Here is an 18,152-nt window from a genome sequence, read left to right on the forward strand (position 1 = left end):
ACTTATATCAGTTGAATTTTTAGCCATTTCCAGTGCAGCTTCAGCCAGATCCACCAAGATACCAGAAAAAAGCAAAGCTTCAAATCAGGACTTCTCAAACCAATCAATGACTTCACTGTCATAAAATGCAGAATTCTGAAAGCAAGTTCTTAAACAGAAACCAAACATTTATTGCCACACTAGCAATAAGCCACATTTACAGCACAAACACAGTAAGACTCCACAGAGAACAGAGGGAAGCTGAGGCTTTAAATAGACTCAGGAGGTAATCAGGGAGACTGGAAACACCAGGGTAACCAGACACAGCTGGAAACAATTAAGACAATAACAAGAGAAGTAAAACTAAGAGCAAGAGACAGATGGCTAACAAAATTAATTAAATATTATTTTGCTGCTACAACTGTCACAGTGAAAACACAAGGCAAGCTAACTGAGCTAAACCTGTAGCTGCCTGTTACCAACAACAGGCTGATTACTGAGTGCAGCGATCATCACCTTCATTGTCACACTGAACTGAACGAGCAGCGCTGGAGTTTGAAAAGCTGAACTTTTCTCAACTTTTAAGCACGAGAAACAGAGCTCAGTTTAGCTAATTCATGATGTAACCCATCCAAAGGGAACGAGACACGAGAGCCTCACAGCCTAAAATGCCTACACGTGCCCACAGACGGTATCAATGAGGGATATAACTAATGCAACATCAGCCACTGGTTTCTGAAACACTAACATGAACATGTTCACCATCACTGTCTGTTTTGGATGTGATGAGCGAGGGCTGGATCTGACTGTGAAACATAACACTTTAGCCCATGTGATAAACGCTCAGATCACGTGGCCGCAAATAGTAACACAACTTAATGTAAAGGCACAAACAACAGTGAACACTGCCATAACAGCAGCGACAGTGGAAGACATTTCTTAGATGCAGTTTTGACTCCAAAGGTTTTTAAGTGTTTGCTGTACAGATGGAGACACAAAGTCAATATTGTGCTTATTTTTAAAAAAAATTAAATCACATTTATTAAGCTAACAGAACAACTTCTCCTGTTCTCTTCCAGCATGGCTGGACTCAAACCTCAGTCCTCCTCTGAATGAACCAGCCAACAGTCTTTATTCTTTACATTTGGAGCAGCATCATTACAGGTAGCTGTGAAATGACCTCGCCTAGACGATGGCAGAGAAGCTGTTCATTGCTCAGAACCGAGTCTTGAAGCCGGAGAGCTCCAGCTTGTCGATCTTCCTCTGGTTGGTGAACGAAGCTCTGGTAATCCGACTGCTTGGACTTCCTTCTTTGCTCAACCACACCTTCCTGTAGGGGGCGCAATGACAGAGAAGAAAGTACAGAAATTTACTTCAGGTTTATGGTATAAGGGTCTAACCTTATGACCCCACACTTGATTTTTGTTGGTTGGTATTTTTTTATCTCCTCACTGCCAAGACAAGGCGATAAAATGATTTTCAAAAGGCAAAAAGCACATACTGTGATAGCTGAGGGTCAGGGGTTACAGCTTAGGGTCGGGGTATTTGTCATTGATGACTCTTTCTTCTAGGGAGAGTTGAAGGGAAGCCAAAGATGCCGCCTACAGATGTCAAACATTCTTACTTAACCTTACCAAAACTTCCTTGAGGATCACGAGGTTTGTAAGTTTCCTTCAGAATCAGTTTGGTCAAGACTGTTACAGTCCAAAGAAGACTATTTGCATGTGTAGTATAATCAGCATTAAGATAAGGCACTGATTCAATACCAAATGGCATGAAAAGGAGGAGCTGGGGTGGAGGTGGGGTTCAAAGTGGCTTGCAGAGCAACTGTGTGTGGGTTAAAGCACCTTCAGTGGTGTGCCCTCCTGATAATCCAGTGACAGCTGTAGATACGTACGTCCAATAAAAACTGGAACTAGTATTGAATCCAGTTACTTTAAGCACAGCTTAGACTCTCATGCCAAAATGTCCAACTTTGCAGCAGAAACAAAAAAGCTTCAGGCTTCTCCTCAGCTAACTGAGTCCCTGAACTGGACCTCTGGACTGTGTTTGTGCTGATGGAGCCTTTTGGAGCATTTTTAATGCAGTTATCTGACCAATAATATGGTTGCTGTGGCTCCATTGGTCTAACAGACTGTCCGAGAAGGCGGAGCTCCAGTTTGGGTGAGCTGTGACATTTGGTGAAATTCTAGGATTTTATTTGGATGTTACTGAGCTCAGATTAGCAGGTATATGTTTCTGAGTGATGTTCACATCAAGTCTGTGCATGCTGCTTGCTAACAAACCAGCTGACATTAGCTGGTAACTTAGCACTTCAGCATCTCTGCCAAATATGGTCACTTCTGGCTTCAAAATGGCAGCAGCCAAAATGATAATGTTGTGAGTCCTGAAAGGGACGTCCCTATAGAGGCAGCTGAGATATTTTGATAAGGTTCATAGAGGCTCCGCACTGCGCGTGGGACAAAAATATTCACAACAACAACAAAAAAAGGTCACCACCAGCCAGCTTGGGGTCAGGCCTGCATCTGGATAACCAAGGGCATGATGGGTAAATAAAAACATTCCTTTAGTTTTATATAAGCCTGGGAGTTTGCTCTGCAGCAGCGTCTGTGGCTGTGTGATGTTGCACAGGAGTGTTTAGTGCACTGCATGTGTGTGTGTAGATTAAAGGAGATTGCAGGGGATCAGGGTCACGTCCATGTAGCTGCGCTGGCTGAAGCCGGGCCGACGAGAGCGGCCGAGTGAGCATGAGAACAAGAGAGAGGACGGGAGAGAGAGAGAGAGACAGAAAGAGTGGCTGTCCTAGTTTTGCTTATTGCCAAAAACTCTCTCTACAGAGGATGGATCTGCTCTGTGACCCACTACTCTACTGTCCACACACACACACACACACACACACACACACACACACACACACACACACAGAGCTTAGTACTAATTCTCCAGCCGCTGGATGCTTGTTGGTTTGTAATCTGCTGCCGTTTCTCTCTGATCCCTGATCCACGCACAGCTGTACCTCCATATTTGTGAGGACTCGATTTATTCCAAAAGCTCCAAACCTAAAGAGGATATTTCCAGTTATTATATCACGAGTCTTGTTTTTATCAGCTGTGCACATCATTTCTGTCAGTGATAACAACGGCGAGTTATTATACAGTCGGTTTTTGTTTCCTAATTAGTTTGTTTAGTGGGTTAGCTCGTTTAAGTTTCACTTTTATTATTTCAGAATGCTGAGTTTTCATCACTTTCAGTATTATTATTATTATTATTATTATTATTATTATTATTATTATTATTATTATTATATGCCATGAAGTGTTATTAAGAATTAAAGGGACACTGAGTAAGGCTGATGAGTAAATCCAGAGTTACAAAGTTCATGAACTAAAAACAGCAAAGAAATTCCAAAACAGGACAAACAACAACAACAACAAACACTGAGGGGGCGACATATACGCAGGAGGGGAGTGGGCACAGCTGGGGAAAATAATAACTGAAGAACATGAGCCAGGAGGGAAGCACAAGAGACAAATGATTATTAAAATAAAACATGAAGAGCAATAAATAAACAGGGAAACACTGAGGGAACAAATAAACACGAACAGCAACTGGAACTCAAAAACACACAAACACACAAAGATGAAAACATGAGCAACAAGCAGAAAATATTTACTAATAAACATCATTTAATTTAACTAAAAATGTTTTTTTAATCAAAGACGTTCCTGCAGTTAGACAAAAGGAGGAGAAAACACTCAATTAAATGTTGTCTTTGTAAAATACATAAATAAATATTTTTGTTACTTTTGGAAATGCACAAAAACAATTTCAGTTATTTTTCTAGTTTTTATTTTTATTTCAGTTTACCTCAAAATCTTTTTATCACCCAGTTCACTTTGAGTCTAAACGGTCTCACGTGCAGTGTTTTCACCATGATGCCAACAAGCAGGAACGTGTGTTTGCCATAATTCTGCTGAGTCAAGCAAAATCATTTATTTTACAGGTCTGTAAGAAGGTCATGATCCAGCCAACATGACCGTAAGCTTGATTCTAACTTCTGGTACAACAAATTAATAAATGGAGCTCTTCTGTGTTTCCTTGTTTCATATTTCTCCTGCTGCAGTGATGGATGCTCATATTAAAAAGGGCCAAAGTTTCTAATAATGAGCTCAGTGTGTGCAGGACTGCCTGTGAGGATAAAGCTCAGGCTGCAGACTGCTCTGCACTCAGTCTGTGTGTCTGCATGCTGTCACAGAGAGGGGATGTCCTTATGTGGTCGTCTCGGACACACAACTCTGGTATGCATTTTGTAGGACGACAGATAACACACCCACGCTGAGTGTGTGCAGCTCCTTTCAGGTACTGAACACTTTTTTTGTTGCCAGTGGTTGATGCTTATTAATGCAATGAGACCTTCGCTGACTCACTCGGTCACCTCTAACAGCTGGAGGACTGAAAAAAGGCTTCAGTGTCCAGGAATCACAAACGGCACCGAACGACCGGCTCCCAGGATAACACACTCCAACACAAACTGCACACAGGGACAAAAACTAGATGCTAAACTAAAACATACACTCTGCACTAACAGCCAACATAAGGGTGCTAACAGTGGTCCTGTGACATCATCCTTCTTTAAATCTGTGGCACATTCGGCCCATTGCACGTTTAAATTGCACATGAATCTCCCATTCATTTGGCTTAAATCCTGATTTTAACATAAACAATAAAATGAACTTGTGTTTTAAACACCCCCTTTCTTTCCTTTCATTCCTTCAGTTTAATCATGTGGGAATTTTTATGCTCTCAGAGGAATAAATAGGAACCACCCACTGCTTCACCTCCCACACCAGCCTTCACTCTCCACACTTCCATACAGTCTAACATTTGCATTACTCTCCCTTTTCTCATATTTCCTTATTTTCCAGCTGTTCCTGCTGCACGCCCAGAGGAACAGCTGGCTCCTGTTTCACAGGCCTGGCAGGAAGTGAGGTCGTGGTGAAAGTGGAGTCGACAGGAAGGACACGAGGGCGAGTGTGTTAACATGGAAATGATACCTGATATACAACGGATGGAAACCGAGGATTGAATGATTTTGTGTGTGTGTGTGTGTGTGTGTGCGTGTATTTATTGTAATACAGCAGAGATCATTTGGAGGTCAGTTTTTTTGCCCAGGGACACTTTAACATGGAGCAGCCGGGATTAAACACACTTTTGAAATCAGTGTAACCAAACACAAAGCCGACAAACCCACTGCATTTACTCCACTAGAGTTAATGTCTGTAGCTGCTAGTTATCTTCTAGTTTCAGATCTAAGCAAGAATAAAACATCCAGCAGTGTGTAAAGTACCTAAAATTGATTATGTTTCTGTGTGTGTGGTTTTTTTTCCATTGGAGACCACACCTGCTCTGTGTGTGTGTGTGTGTGTGTGTGAGCAGCAGCAGATCCCTTGAGTGGTGATGTCGTCTAAAGCAGGCATCCCCACCCTGGTGACATCACTCCCCGTGGGCTGAGAGGGACGCTCGAATCAAACTGAGCCTGAGCTTCAGGTCCATAATGCTGCATTCAGGGGCAACTGGGAACTCAGAATTTTTAATGCTACACTAAAAAAAATAACAGAAACGTCATCAGTCAAATTTCACTATCAGTAACTCAGGTTTCTGCCACGTTTTAGATGTTTCCTTGAAAAGGGAGCTGCCTGTTCATTAAACCCATTAACTGTGAAGTATCCTCAGTATGGTCACCTGTACTCAATATTTAATAGTTCACCATTCAAGAACAAAAGCTCTTTAAACTGTCTTTAAATAGTTTCTGCAGTCCTGCCGCTGCTCTGAATGACACAGCCAACCTGAAGCTGGGAACTGTGAAGTTGTGAAGGTAAAGACCGCCATCTAGTGGTGGGAAAGCAATATCACTGCAGCGCTTTGAAACAACAGTCTGAATAAAAACAGGAAAACGTTGCTGTAGCAGTGTATCAGTGTGTACTCACATCTCCTCCACCATGTCAGCCGGACCCTGGACCTGCCCCACCACCGTCCCTCGGAAGGTGTTCTTCACCCAGCCCACCAGCCCGAGCCGCAGACCCTCCCTCTCTGTGTACTGGAGGACGGGAAAAAGGGAGTTAATGCCAAATCCTTCAACCTGGGTGTTAATCCAGCTTAACGTGAGACCTAAATACATTAATAAGTAAGAGGTGACTTAAAAACAAACAAACAAAAAACAGAATTAATTTAATTACTCAGTGTCTGTTTGGGGTTTGGGATAATCCTCCTAGCTTACTGCTTTATGCCCATGGTGAAGCAATATTCCTGATACCTCAGACACGGAAGCCCCCAAACTGCTGTTTAAACCTTGTGTTCACAGAGGGGCAGCCAATAAAAACGGCTGGCTCAAAGCTGACATAAAGGGGGAGGAGCTAAAGCAGCTTGTTTCAAACAGAGGGTTCAAATTTAGGCCAAAGTTCATTTAGGAACAACAGCACAGCTGGCCAAGGTTCTTAAACGGAACTAAATGCTGTCATTTATTATTCTGTTTACTCTGAGCTTAAATCAGTGCTTTTACTGTGTCTCCATCATATTTATGTTTAAATGTAAAGTGGAAAAAATGCTGTAAAAAGCCTGAAATTTGACTTGTTCACACCACAGCCTGCTGAGCTGTGTGAGTCTTAGAAATGCTGCAGTTTAGTATTGCTATAAAAAAGAGAAATTAGCTGACACACACGCACACACACACACACGCACGCACGCACGCACACACACGCACACACACACACACACAAATCATTAGACTATCCAAAGCGCTTCATAGCTAATATTATATTTTATCATGAAATTAAAGTTTACAAATTATTTAAATTCCATTCCCATTTTTTTTTTTGGTTGTTGGAAAAAAAAGGCAAATAATGACAACAATGAAAATTGTTATACTCTAATACAGGGGTCGGCACCCTGTAACATGGAAAGAGCCATTTGAAACAAAACAGTGAGAGCCGCAAATACTAGCGGAAGCCGGCGGTCCGGTAGCGGCTACCGCGAGTGACGCATATATTGAGAAACAAAAATAAATAAATAAAATGATTTTATTTTAATATTTCAAGATCACAATAATGTTCCAATTTAAAACTACCACAAAAACCGAAATGACAAAAATAAAATGCACTTCAACTGGATACTTATAATTTACTAACCCGAGCCGCAGATTAAGCCTGGATGAGCCGCGGGTTGCCGACCCCTGCTCTAATAAAAAGACAGATGCAGCCTCAGTGACATCTGAAGCTGCCACATCCATAAGTCTTGATAATTAATAAATCAACAAATTGGATGAGTTGTAAAAAAAATATATGTAAAATTAGGTTAGCTCTAGAGAGCAGAACAGTTTCTGTATCAGTTGGAAACATGTTTATTTCTGCTGGGAAGTTTTAACATGGGAGTCTATGGGGACTGACTCACTGCTGCCTCTGCTGGACTCCAGAGGAACTGCAGGTTTTAGCAGCAGCTTCATTTTTCATTCGTGCTTTAAATGCATGTACACGGGCATTTTTTTAAATAGCTGTTTTTCTGTGTGCATTCTGAAAATGTTTCCATCTATATGAAATTAAAAAAAAAAAAAGATGTCACACACCATGAAGAGTGTGCCAAAGCAACAGGTGGTGATATAACCCCAAACGTACAGAGATGCTGGCCAATCAGAAGCCTACAAACAATAATCCAGCACACAGTCTGATGAAAAAAAGAAACAGAGACACGCCTCGTCCACATGCAAATGCAATAATGGAAGAAGTTCCATTTTCAGGGACCTGAAACACTGTTTACATGTGGAAAAAAGGGAAAACGCACATTAAAAGCTACATTTTCTCAAACACACGTGTACATGTGGACGCAGCCTTGAACTGAGCTGCAGGTTTGTGGACGAGGCTGTCGAGCTGCAGCACTCACCATTCGGAAACAGACTCCTGTCAAAATAAGAGAAAAGAAAATCTAAATTAGAAATCCCTCATTTCTAACAGTTTGTTGCTGCATTTTGTGTGGAACTCTTGGTAACTGTGAGGCTCTAAGAAATGAAAGTGAGTCAGCTGTGCTTGTTCTAAATTAAGGAGCAGCAGATCATTTTACAGGCTGCTCACAGTGACCAGCAGATCTAAGAAGAAGCAGGAGTTAAACATACAGACCCTGAACGTGACCGGAGATTTCGAAGTCCACCGACACCAGGTTGTTTCCTGCTGAGTCATCAGCAGACATCCTGAGAGACCAACCAGTTTAGAAATGCGCCTTTAACAGGAGAGGTCTGCAGTCTCTAACGTCTCCTCAGCACTGCACCAACATGGTCAGGGCTTCCTTCAGGTTTTTTAAAGGAAAATCTCACCACCAGCTGAAGAGCTCATGGGACCTGTAGTCCATTAAAAACTACACACTGTACTGATGTTTGCATGGGTGTTTCTGACTGTTCAAACTGGACTTTCCCAACTTTCCAAGAGGAAAGGCTAACGCTAGGATACGTCCTGAATCTGTAAGTTTAACTTAAAAATAATGCAGAGTAAAGAAAAACACTAATGTTAGCCAGCCTTCAGCACAGCATCGTGGCTCAGTGAACAGCATTACAGCTGCATGCAAACACCTCAGCCTCCACCTGTGGAGCTACAGCTTTCCCCATAATGGCATCTCTTCCTGAGAGACTTTGATTTCCTCCACAAACCCCAAAACACAAACCTGAAGCTAAGTGGAAAATCTAAATTGCCATAATGACATATGATTATGAATAAAACCAGTCACAGCTTGTTCATAATGAACACTATGTTCAAACATAAGGGTTACCATCATACTTCAGGAGCATTCTGAGAGAGGCTGGGGACACCGAGTACGTGTGGACCATATTCTGCACCTCCAATGCTGAGGTGGCTGCATGGAGCTGGGGCTGCAAGGTCATTGGTGCCTATTGTGGTGTAATCTCTAAACCAGAGGGTGGACAGTGGAGGTGAAGGGAGCCGTCAGGCTGAAGAAGAAGTCCTGTCGAGCTTGGTTAGCCTGTGGGGCTCCGGAGGCAGCTGACAGGTACCGACAGGCTAAGAGGAGTGTGTCTGTGGCAGCAGCTGAAGGTGAAGCAGCAGGTGTGGGAGGAGAAAGCGGTACTTTAATGTATGCAGTGGGGACCGGGTGCTGCTGATTTCAACTGAGAATACAGTTCAGTGGCAGAAGGAACACTTGGAGGATTTCTTCACGGACACACCTTCCATAATAGAAGGTGAGACAAAGGGAACATCCCTGGGGGTGAGGTCACTGGTGTAGTTAAACAACTCCTTGGTGGCAGAGCCTCTGGGGTGGATGAGATTCACCCTGAATTCCTTAAGGTTCTTGATACTGGTACTCAGAGTAGAGGCACCACTCCTCAACATCAGCTGAAGTGGCTCGTACATCTGACTAGGATGCCTCCCAGATTTTTTTGAGCAAGGTGTTTTGGGCGTGTCCTACTGGGACGAGGCCCCAGGGCAGGTGCAGAACATGCTGGAGAGATTATATCTCTCAGCTGGCTTGGGAACACCTCAGTGTCCCCCAGATGAACTGGAGGAGATGGCTGGGGAGTGGGAAGTCTGAGCTTCTCTGCTTAGACTGCTGGATGGATGGTTTGGGTTTAAAGACAATAGCTGTAAATTCTTTGGTTTTCTTGGTTGCATTAGCAACATTTGTTGCGACAACATGCATACTGCACACACACAATACAAAAATAAACTTCCTGTTGCAATACACCACTTCGAAAATTGTGCTGAACAAGACCCTGTGATATTCAGGGAAACTAACCCGAGTGGGGCAGCAGCTTAAACTCCCCCAAAGGAAACTCAAATACAAATGTTACAGTTTGTCTTGTTGTGTTTGATTGGATCACCTGCGTCTGAAGGAACACGTGTCAGTGGTGCTCTTTGGTGGGACCAGCGGTCCTGGAGGAGGTATCTTCACACCATGACTGCTGTTAGAAGTCCAGTTTCTTTAAAAGCTTTGTTAAACTGTTTTTCGGCTGAAATATTACTAGTACTATAACATAGCAGTAACATTTTGTATGCACCATTTTCTACAGTCAAGGTCAAAGGTCAAAGAAATCTGTTATCTCCCAGGTGGATAACAAAGATAATCACCCCATGTTATTTAATAAACCTATTGCCACGATAACAAGAGTTTTTGAACCTGTTGGTCCTTCTACTGATTAACCACCTCAGCCGACTGGTTGCTGATGGCTACAGGAGAAATGATGACAGGATTTTTACCAAAATTAATAATCATGCCCTTTGTTTTCCTGACATTAGTATCAAGGAAGGAAGACTTACATCACTGTATGACACAACACCATAAAACGAATAAAAGAGGCGATAAAACACAACCTTGGGGGGATCCAGTGGACGATCAAAGAACATCTGATAAAACATCATCACACGTTCTGACCTGTTTGTTAAAAAGTCTCTTTCTGAATAGATTCAAGTCCCCGTTTACACGAGAATGTTTTCAGAGGAAAATGGTAAAGTTTTTGAAACATTTCCATCTGTTACTTTTTGAAAATGGAAACTGACACATTTCCACTGAAACCACTCTCATGTAAACAGAGCCTCAGTGACATGGCAGCCATTGACTGAGCCACCCCTGGTAGAAGGCCTCTGTCCTAACACCTCTTTATCATAAAGGAAAGTTTTAAGCCTAATTTCAGCACCACTCTGAGAAAGGATGTTTCTAATTTTAGAAATATTGCACAAATGCAAAAAAGCAGTCCTACATATTTGTTTAAAATGTGCATTGAAGGACATATCCTGGTCAGAAATGACTCCAAGATTTCTCACAGTCTCACCGAGGTAAAGAAGGACACATCTGTTGGCTGCATTTGGAAGAACTTTTTAAATTGGACAGCTTTTGTTGCCCAGCCGTGACGTCAAGGATGCAACTCCTGAATCTGGACACACCTATGTGTGGATAAACAATTCAAACAGGTAATGAAACTCATGAATAAGCATTTGGAACTCATTAGGTAATATATTATATAAAACCACAGTCAACATGTCTGACTACAGAGAGGGGAACTGTGAGCTAATGGTAAGGATGAGGTGAAGTTTTCGGATGATTAATAACCTGCTGAGCTGTTAGCTGATAATGTGAATGTTGAAAGTGTTCATTAAACAAATGAGTAGCTGTCATGTGGAGCAGTACCTGCACAGTAAAGGACAGCAGGTATGGCATTACAGATGAGGCACTGCAGCTGACCATCAATTAAACATAATCAGTGAAAATACACAGCAAGCTCCAAGAAGTCCAGAAAATATAACTTTAATTAAGGTCTGTCAATTAGCATGAAAAGAGATTAAAAGGTTAGAAGGAGTGGTTAAAAAAATTAATTTCATCCAACATAAGCTGAATATATAAAAATAAAAAATGATTTTGGCCACATTCTGTACAATAATATCAGCTGAACAGGTTCTTAAAGCCATGTGACGCTCCTGTGGGGCTGAAACAGATGATACCTGTGAAACATGTCCTACAGTTCAGACGTTCCCTGAAAACAGCAGACGGACTTCAGCTCACAGCTCGTCAGTCCTGCTCCTGAAGGATGCCGATCCCAACTGGAGCCGTGAGGTCAGAACGTACCGGCACATCGAGTACAAAGAGCACGCCTCAACACGCGACATACTCGGCCGCATGAACGCGCCATCTTTGACATGATTCATTCTGAGCCCCTCACAGCTAACGCTGACCTCGAGTGAAATCTGAGACCAGCAAACAGTACCACAAATATACAGACACAGCCTGGCAAACATCCCTGTACACACACACACACACACACACACACACACAGAAAATGATGTTACACAAATATGCAGGATAAACGCATGTTAACCTTCATTAACTCAAACATGACCTTTGACCCTGCATCAGAAATGTGAATTCTAAAATAGTTTTAATGCAAAAATGATGTTCATCCAGAGCAGCCATGTAACCATATATATATATATATAAGACATATCCATAACAGATGTGAGAGCAGATGTTCACAGCAAACGAGAGCAAAGCTTCTGCCTGACACGTCACAGAGAAATGCAGCAAACAGCCACATTATCTGACAGATACAGTGGGAAATAAGTATTTGATACACAATATGTGATACATTTCATTTAGCAAGTTTTCCCACCTACAGAGAATGGAGAGGTCTGTAATTTTTATCATAGGTGCACTTCAACTGTGAGAGACAGAAGCTAAAAAAGATAAAAGTATTTGGTACAGAAACCTTTGTTTGCAGTTACAGAGGTCAGATGTTTCCTGTAGTTCTTGTTTGCACTCACTGCAGCAGGAGTTTGGTCCTCTCCTCCATACAGATCTTCTCCAGATCTTTCAGGTTTCAGGGCTGTTACTGGGCAACACTGAGTTTCAGCTCCCTCCAAAGATCTTCTATTGGGTTCAGGTCTGGAGACTGGCTAGGCCACTCCAGGACCTTGAACTGTTTCTTACAGAGCCCCTCCTTAGTTGCCCTGCTGTGTGTTTTGGGTCATTGTCATGCTGGAAGACCCAGCCACAACCCATCTTCAATGCTCTTACTGAGGGAAGGAGGTTGTTGGCCAAAATCTCACGATACATGACCCCATCCATCCTCCCTTCAATATGGTTCAGTCGTCCTGTCCCCTTTGCAGAAACGCACCCCCAAAATCTGGTGTTTCCACCCCCATGCTTCACAGTTGGGACGATGTTCTTGGGGTTGTACGCATCCGCCTTCTTCCTCCAAACCTGGCGGGCGAAGTTGATACCAAAAAGCTCTATTTTGGTCTCATCTGATCACATGATCTTCTCCCATGCCTCCTCTGGATCATCCAGAGGGTCATTGGTGAACTTCAAACAGGCCTGGACATTTCCTTGTGTGAGCAGGAGGACCTTGCATGCCCTGCAGGATTTTAATCCATGACAGCATCGTGTGTTACTAACAGTCATCTTTGAGACTGTGGTCCCAGCTCTCTGCAGGTCATTGAGCAGGTCCCCCCATGTAGCTCTGGGATGATTCCTGACCTTTTTCATAATCATCCTTACCCCATGAGGTGAGATCTTGCATGGAGCCCCAGACTGAGGTAGACTGACAGTCTTCTTGTGTTTCTTCCATTTTCTAATAATTGCACCAACAGTTGTTGCCTTCTCACCAAGCTGCTTGCCTATTGCCCTGCAGCCCATCCCAGCCTTGTGCAGGTCTGCAATTTTGTCCCTGGTGTCCTTAGACAGCTCTGTGGTCTTGCTCATGGTGGAGAAGTTGGAGTGTGATTGATTGAGTGTGTGGACAGGTGTCTTTTATACAGCTAATGAGTTCAAACAGGTGCAGTTAATGCAGGTAACCAGTTAATCTGGTTTCTGCTTTGCACTAAATGATTATGACTTATCGTAATTATTCTCTGCACTGTATATTTTGTAATATTGTGTTATAGTTATAGTTTTCTAATATCTCTGTATATTTGTAATTTGTATATTTGTAATACTGTGTTATAGTTTTTATACTTATTTGTTTTTATGTAAGCACGAAGTACCGCAGCAGTTTCCTAATGCTGTGAACCTGTTCACCCACATGACAATAAAACCTTCTGATTCTGATTCTGATTCTGAGGTAATTAGTGCAGAATAGGAGGGTCTGTGAGAGCCAGAATTCTTGCTGGTTGGTAGGTGATCAAATACTTATTTCATGCAATAAAATGCAAATTAATTATATAAAAATCATACAAAGTGATTTTCTGGATCTTTTTTTAGCTTCTGTCTCTCACAGTTGAAGTGTAGCCATGATAAAAAATTACAGATCTCTGTTTGTTGTAGGTGGGAAAACTTGAAAAATTGACAGAGTATCAAATATTTATTTCCCAAGGAGCAAACATCACAATTTCTGCTGGAAGTGTGATACAAAGACACAGCTGGTGAGCCTTGGCGCGTGCGCGCACGCATGCACGCGCATGCACGCACACGCACACACACGTAGAAACAAAGGTTTGTCTGCTTGTTTACAGAATATGTGATGACTGATATTTACCTTTTAGTTCTGCAGACTGTACACATGTAAAAACTGCTTTCTTTTGTAGTACCTGTTGTATTTTCTACAGTTAAACTGTACTCAGTGGGGGTTTTTTTGGAAGTATGCATGTTTGCATATTTGTTGTGTTTGTGTATTACTCTTTAGAGTTTGCGTCGCAGCGGTCAGAAATATCATATTTTTGATATTATTTTTTCTTGTTCCTCTCAAACTGTTGCTGTGTTTCAGTATTTGGGTTATCAGTTAAAAATGAATCAAAAATAATGAAATAAATCAAATAAAATGAAGAATAAAACTGCTAAAATGACATGAAAGCCTATAACTGTGACATTAATGTATAACGATGTAAAGAGGAAATGGATTATCATTTTTGGCTTTGTCAGTTTGGATGCTTTGTATAAATTTAGCAACACTTAATTTAATTGAGGATTTTCTGCAAATATTCTGGTTCAAAATGCAAGGATTTAATCACCTTTCATCATAATCCTCTTTATGATTTTTACACATTTCTAAATAAACACCATTTCAACCAAACAATAATAATAATAATAATAATAATAAAATGGCATGTAAAGTCTTTTATTCACAGAGGACATTTTTCATTGTTACTGGTATTGTGAGTACAAATAAGAATATTTCTTTGGTTCATTCTTTCGTAATATTGTTTACATGTAATAACTGCAGTATTTGTACTTTTACAGAACGATCTGATCCGAGATGCGTGCCTGATGCTTCGCCTCGTTCCTGCCTGCTTTCCAAGTATTGGCCTTACAGCCGGCTCACTCACCGATCGCTGCAGCTGAGGCTTTCCTCCCTCTCCCTGCTGCTCTTCCTCCCTCTCCCTGCCAGGGGCCAGTGTTGTGCTGACAGCTGAGGACTCTGACATGAAGCCAACATGATCTTTGCTGTAGAAATATTTACTGCACACAACCACAACACACTGAGCGTGCGCTTTCCTCCCCGGAGGTGTCTGTAGCAGAGCCAGGCCGTGCAACCCACTTTTTAAAGGATGCTGAATGCGGTGCATTCAGTGATCAGGCCCCCCGGGTACCGCTATCACTTAAACACACCCATTTCCATACCTGCTGCATGATAAATGTGAAACAGTTATTAAAAGGTGAAGTCTGTTTGCACGTGTGCACAGATTGTTATTTTGTTACAGTTACAGACTAAGAATTTCTTTAGTGCTGGCAGCACAGCTGCTTTTCACGACTCTTCTTAGAAACCTGACAACCAAGCTGAGCTTAAGAAAGTGTCGCCCAAACCTTTAAAGTATAAAAATGTGATATACACGTGCAAAGTTATGAAAATATCCTCTTTTTTTTTTTTTACACAAAAAACATTTTGTTTAAGGAGAAATCCAGTTCCACTAACAGAGCCTCCCCTCAGAGCTCCATCCAAGCCTCCATCTTCATCCTCAGCACCACCATCATGACTCTTTGGCTCTCCTCACTGGCCTGAGCTCAGCATTCAGCTCTGTCTCTGATCACTTTCACCGAAATCAGTCTCGATTCCAGCTGTGCATCTATTAAACACACGAGTGTTTGGCTCCACAGACGCTGCAACAACACAAGATGTCAGCAAAACAACTCTAAATAATTCAGTCTGAGAAAAAACGGCTTCCCCCGTCACCATGGAGATGCTTCACTGCTCATCACATGATCTGAATTTCCTGTTGCTGGAAAAGAAAAGATTTGTCAGGCTGAAAGAGGACACTGCACGCACGCATGCGCACTCAGGCACGCACACACAGTTTTTAAAAAACACCCCTAAACAGTGTGTGTGCAGCACCATTGTTCTCCTCGAGTGTGACGGTTTGTGTGTTAATTTGTCTGCATCTGCCGTGCGTGTGTGATTAACTGCATGTGTCCACGTGCCTTGTGTGTGTGCGTGTGTGTGTGTGTGTGTGTGTGTGTGTGTGTGTGTGTGTGTGTGTGTGTGTGTGTGTGTGTACGCTGGTCTGTACTCTGTGTGTGTTTACACTTGGATGAGCCTTCTGTTCGGCATGCAGTCGCTCTCAGTGAGCTGGGTTTTTAGGTCGCAGTGTTCTTTCTGCCACAGCCACACACACACACACACACACACACACACACACACACACACACACACACACACACACGTAGTCACGTCAGGAGAAGATGTTGGGCGCTATTAGACGCTGGGCTGCCGAGTTTGGGTGGATGGGGGTGGTGGTGTGTGCGTGTGTGTTTATGTGTGTGTGAGTGTGAATGTTTATGTGTGTGTTTAGGGGGTCCCAGGGGTCTTGTCATGCATATGGGCACAGAGCCAAGCTGAGAGGCTGCGAGTGTGTGTGAGTTTGTGCATTTGTGTGTGCGATGCTGGAGGCTTTAAAACCTCCACTGCTGTGTAACATGTCGACTCTTTTTAGTAATGTCATCCAGTACACACACACACACACACACACACACACACACACACACACACACACACACACACACACACACACACACACACACACACACACACACGAAAGGGGGTGAAGACTCTGATTCGTTGTGACTCGGAGCATTAAACTTACAGGACCTATATTTCATACATTCTGTTTATCAAGCTTTAGAGTTTAAATGCTGTAACAAATAATCTGGGATAAAATAGATCATTTTATCTTATATTGATACTTCAGCCATCAGCCACAACATTAAGTGTAAAGATGTATTAATCGCCCTCTTGCTGTCAGAGCCGTGGAGGCGAGCGCTCTGGTGTCCTGTGATACGACACACTGAAACATTAACACCGGATCCTCTCAGAGGTGTGAAGTTATTGGAGCTTTCTAAACACTGTGTGGACTTTGACTTAGAATTAGTGTAGAATTCCTGGCACTAATTTCCAAAGTAATGAGTGGGAATGACAAATCTGAAAGGAAGAAGTCACACAGCAAACTGTAAAAGTGAGGTCAGCTCAGATACTTTGAAACTCTATAAGAACTCATTTGAAGCCCGCTCGTTCACAACCACACGAGTGTAGTTTATTGTAAGGATGCTGGGAGATGCTGGGGACTTGTTCCTACCACTTTCCTCACATCTAAAATTGCTCCCACAACTCATTTGTTAGTTGTTAATTGCATTTGTGTTAAATAAAGTTGCCATGGCTGAAGCTGTTGTTGTGTTTCCTCTGGTAATTGTATCCTTCAGGAATGATTCTTCGGTGCTCCCAAAGTTATCAGATGGAAACAGTGGACAGTAACAGTCTCCACATTCATTTAAGGTGGCAGCATCGTCACAATTTATGGCCACGGACTCAGACTTATCAACCTGATGCAGTGGTTCCCAAAGTGTGGGTCGGGGCCCCCTGGTGGGCTGTGAAGGTACTGCAAGTATATACTCACAAGTATGTACAGTTACATATTTATTTGAATGTATTTATTTATATAAAAAGTGAATTAAAACTGGTAACAGGAGGTGGTTATTTAGTGATATTACTCGTTGCTCTGACCTAAATTTGCTGCTCTTGTATTGACGTTTGTGTCTCAGTGGGTCACATGTTAGCATCAGCACTTTACATAAGACTGGGTAGTGTTAGCAATTTATAGCCAACAGCCTGTGTTTCTTTTTTTTTTAATCCAATTTCCAAGGAAATCCATCACTTTGTCTTGCATAAGATTTTGGGGGGGGGGCAGTCCAATAAATACCACATATTTTGTGTCAAGTCTGAAGTCTGAAGCTCGTGTTAACCACAACTTCAAATTCTAATATCCACCAAAAAAAGAAAAAAAAATCAAGAAAGTCGCTTCGAAGCGAGTCCGGATTGGTGCGGCGCTCTGCAGCAGGGCTCGGCTCGGCTGCTCTGCTGGGCCTGATTAGGAAAAACATGACACACAAAGTGTTGAATGACTTCAAACTCAGTGAGTGTTTTACAGCAGGTCAGCAGCCAGCCCTGCATGTCAAGCTACACGTTTTTTTAAAAATAATTTTTTCCTTTTTAACAACTTTATAGTTGTTTGGTGTCCTTTAAATCCACAATACAATTTCTGAAAATGAAGTCAAGAGAAAAAGATTCATGAAGCAGTTTCTTCAAAAATCCTCATGTGGAAATGAATCTTAAACAAACACCTTTATTCCTTTTGTGCAGACGCCACATGCTGATTACAGGAACCGTTACAGGATGGTTGATTGGACTCAGTAGAAAAGTGTGTGTT

The 18,152-nt window shown here is 42.3% G+C and overlaps 1 protein-coding gene across 3 annotated transcripts; it reads right to left on the minus strand.

The window, feature by feature from the left end:
- Positions 1-207: 207 nt before the first annotated feature.
- LOC115793443 (acylphosphatase-2-like) lies at positions 208-8,281 on the minus strand. Of its 3 annotated transcripts, none has more exons than XM_030748441.1 (4): positions 8,145-8,281; positions 7,912-7,928; positions 5,967-6,076; positions 208-1,309 (listed from the first exon to the last, which is right to left on the minus strand). In XM_030748441.1, exons 1-4 carry the CDS (start codon positions 8,212-8,214, stop codon positions 1,195-1,197), a joined length of 312 nt encoding a protein of 103 aa, XP_030604301.1. In that variant the 5' UTR covers positions 8,215-8,281; the 3' UTR covers positions 208-1,194. The 3 variants fall into 3 exon arrangements, with proteins under 3 accessions (XP_030604301.1, XP_030604303.1, XP_030604302.1); XM_030748443.1 differs by having other exon boundaries at positions 8,141-8,210; XM_030748442.1 differs by lacking the exon at positions 7,912-7,928.
- Between the last annotated feature and the right edge of the window lie 9,871 nt (positions 8,282-18,152).

The sequence above is a fragment of the Archocentrus centrarchus genome, chromosome 15, assembly GCF_007364275.1.
Source record: "Archocentrus centrarchus isolate MPI-CPG fArcCen1 chromosome 15, fArcCen1, whole genome shotgun sequence".
In the NCBI taxonomy this organism is placed as follows: Eukaryota; Metazoa; Chordata; class Actinopteri; order Cichliformes; family Cichlidae; genus Archocentrus; species Archocentrus centrarchus.

Coding starts and splice junctions, on each gene's coding strand:
- LOC115793443 (XM_030748441.1), bottom strand. CDS start 8,214: ATGTCTGCTGATGACTCAGCAGGAAACAACCTGGTGTCGGTGGACTTC. Junction 1,310..5,966: donor GCTGACATGGTGGAGGAGAT/GTGAGTACACAC, acceptor CGCCCCCTACAG/GAAGGTGTGGTTGAGCAAAG.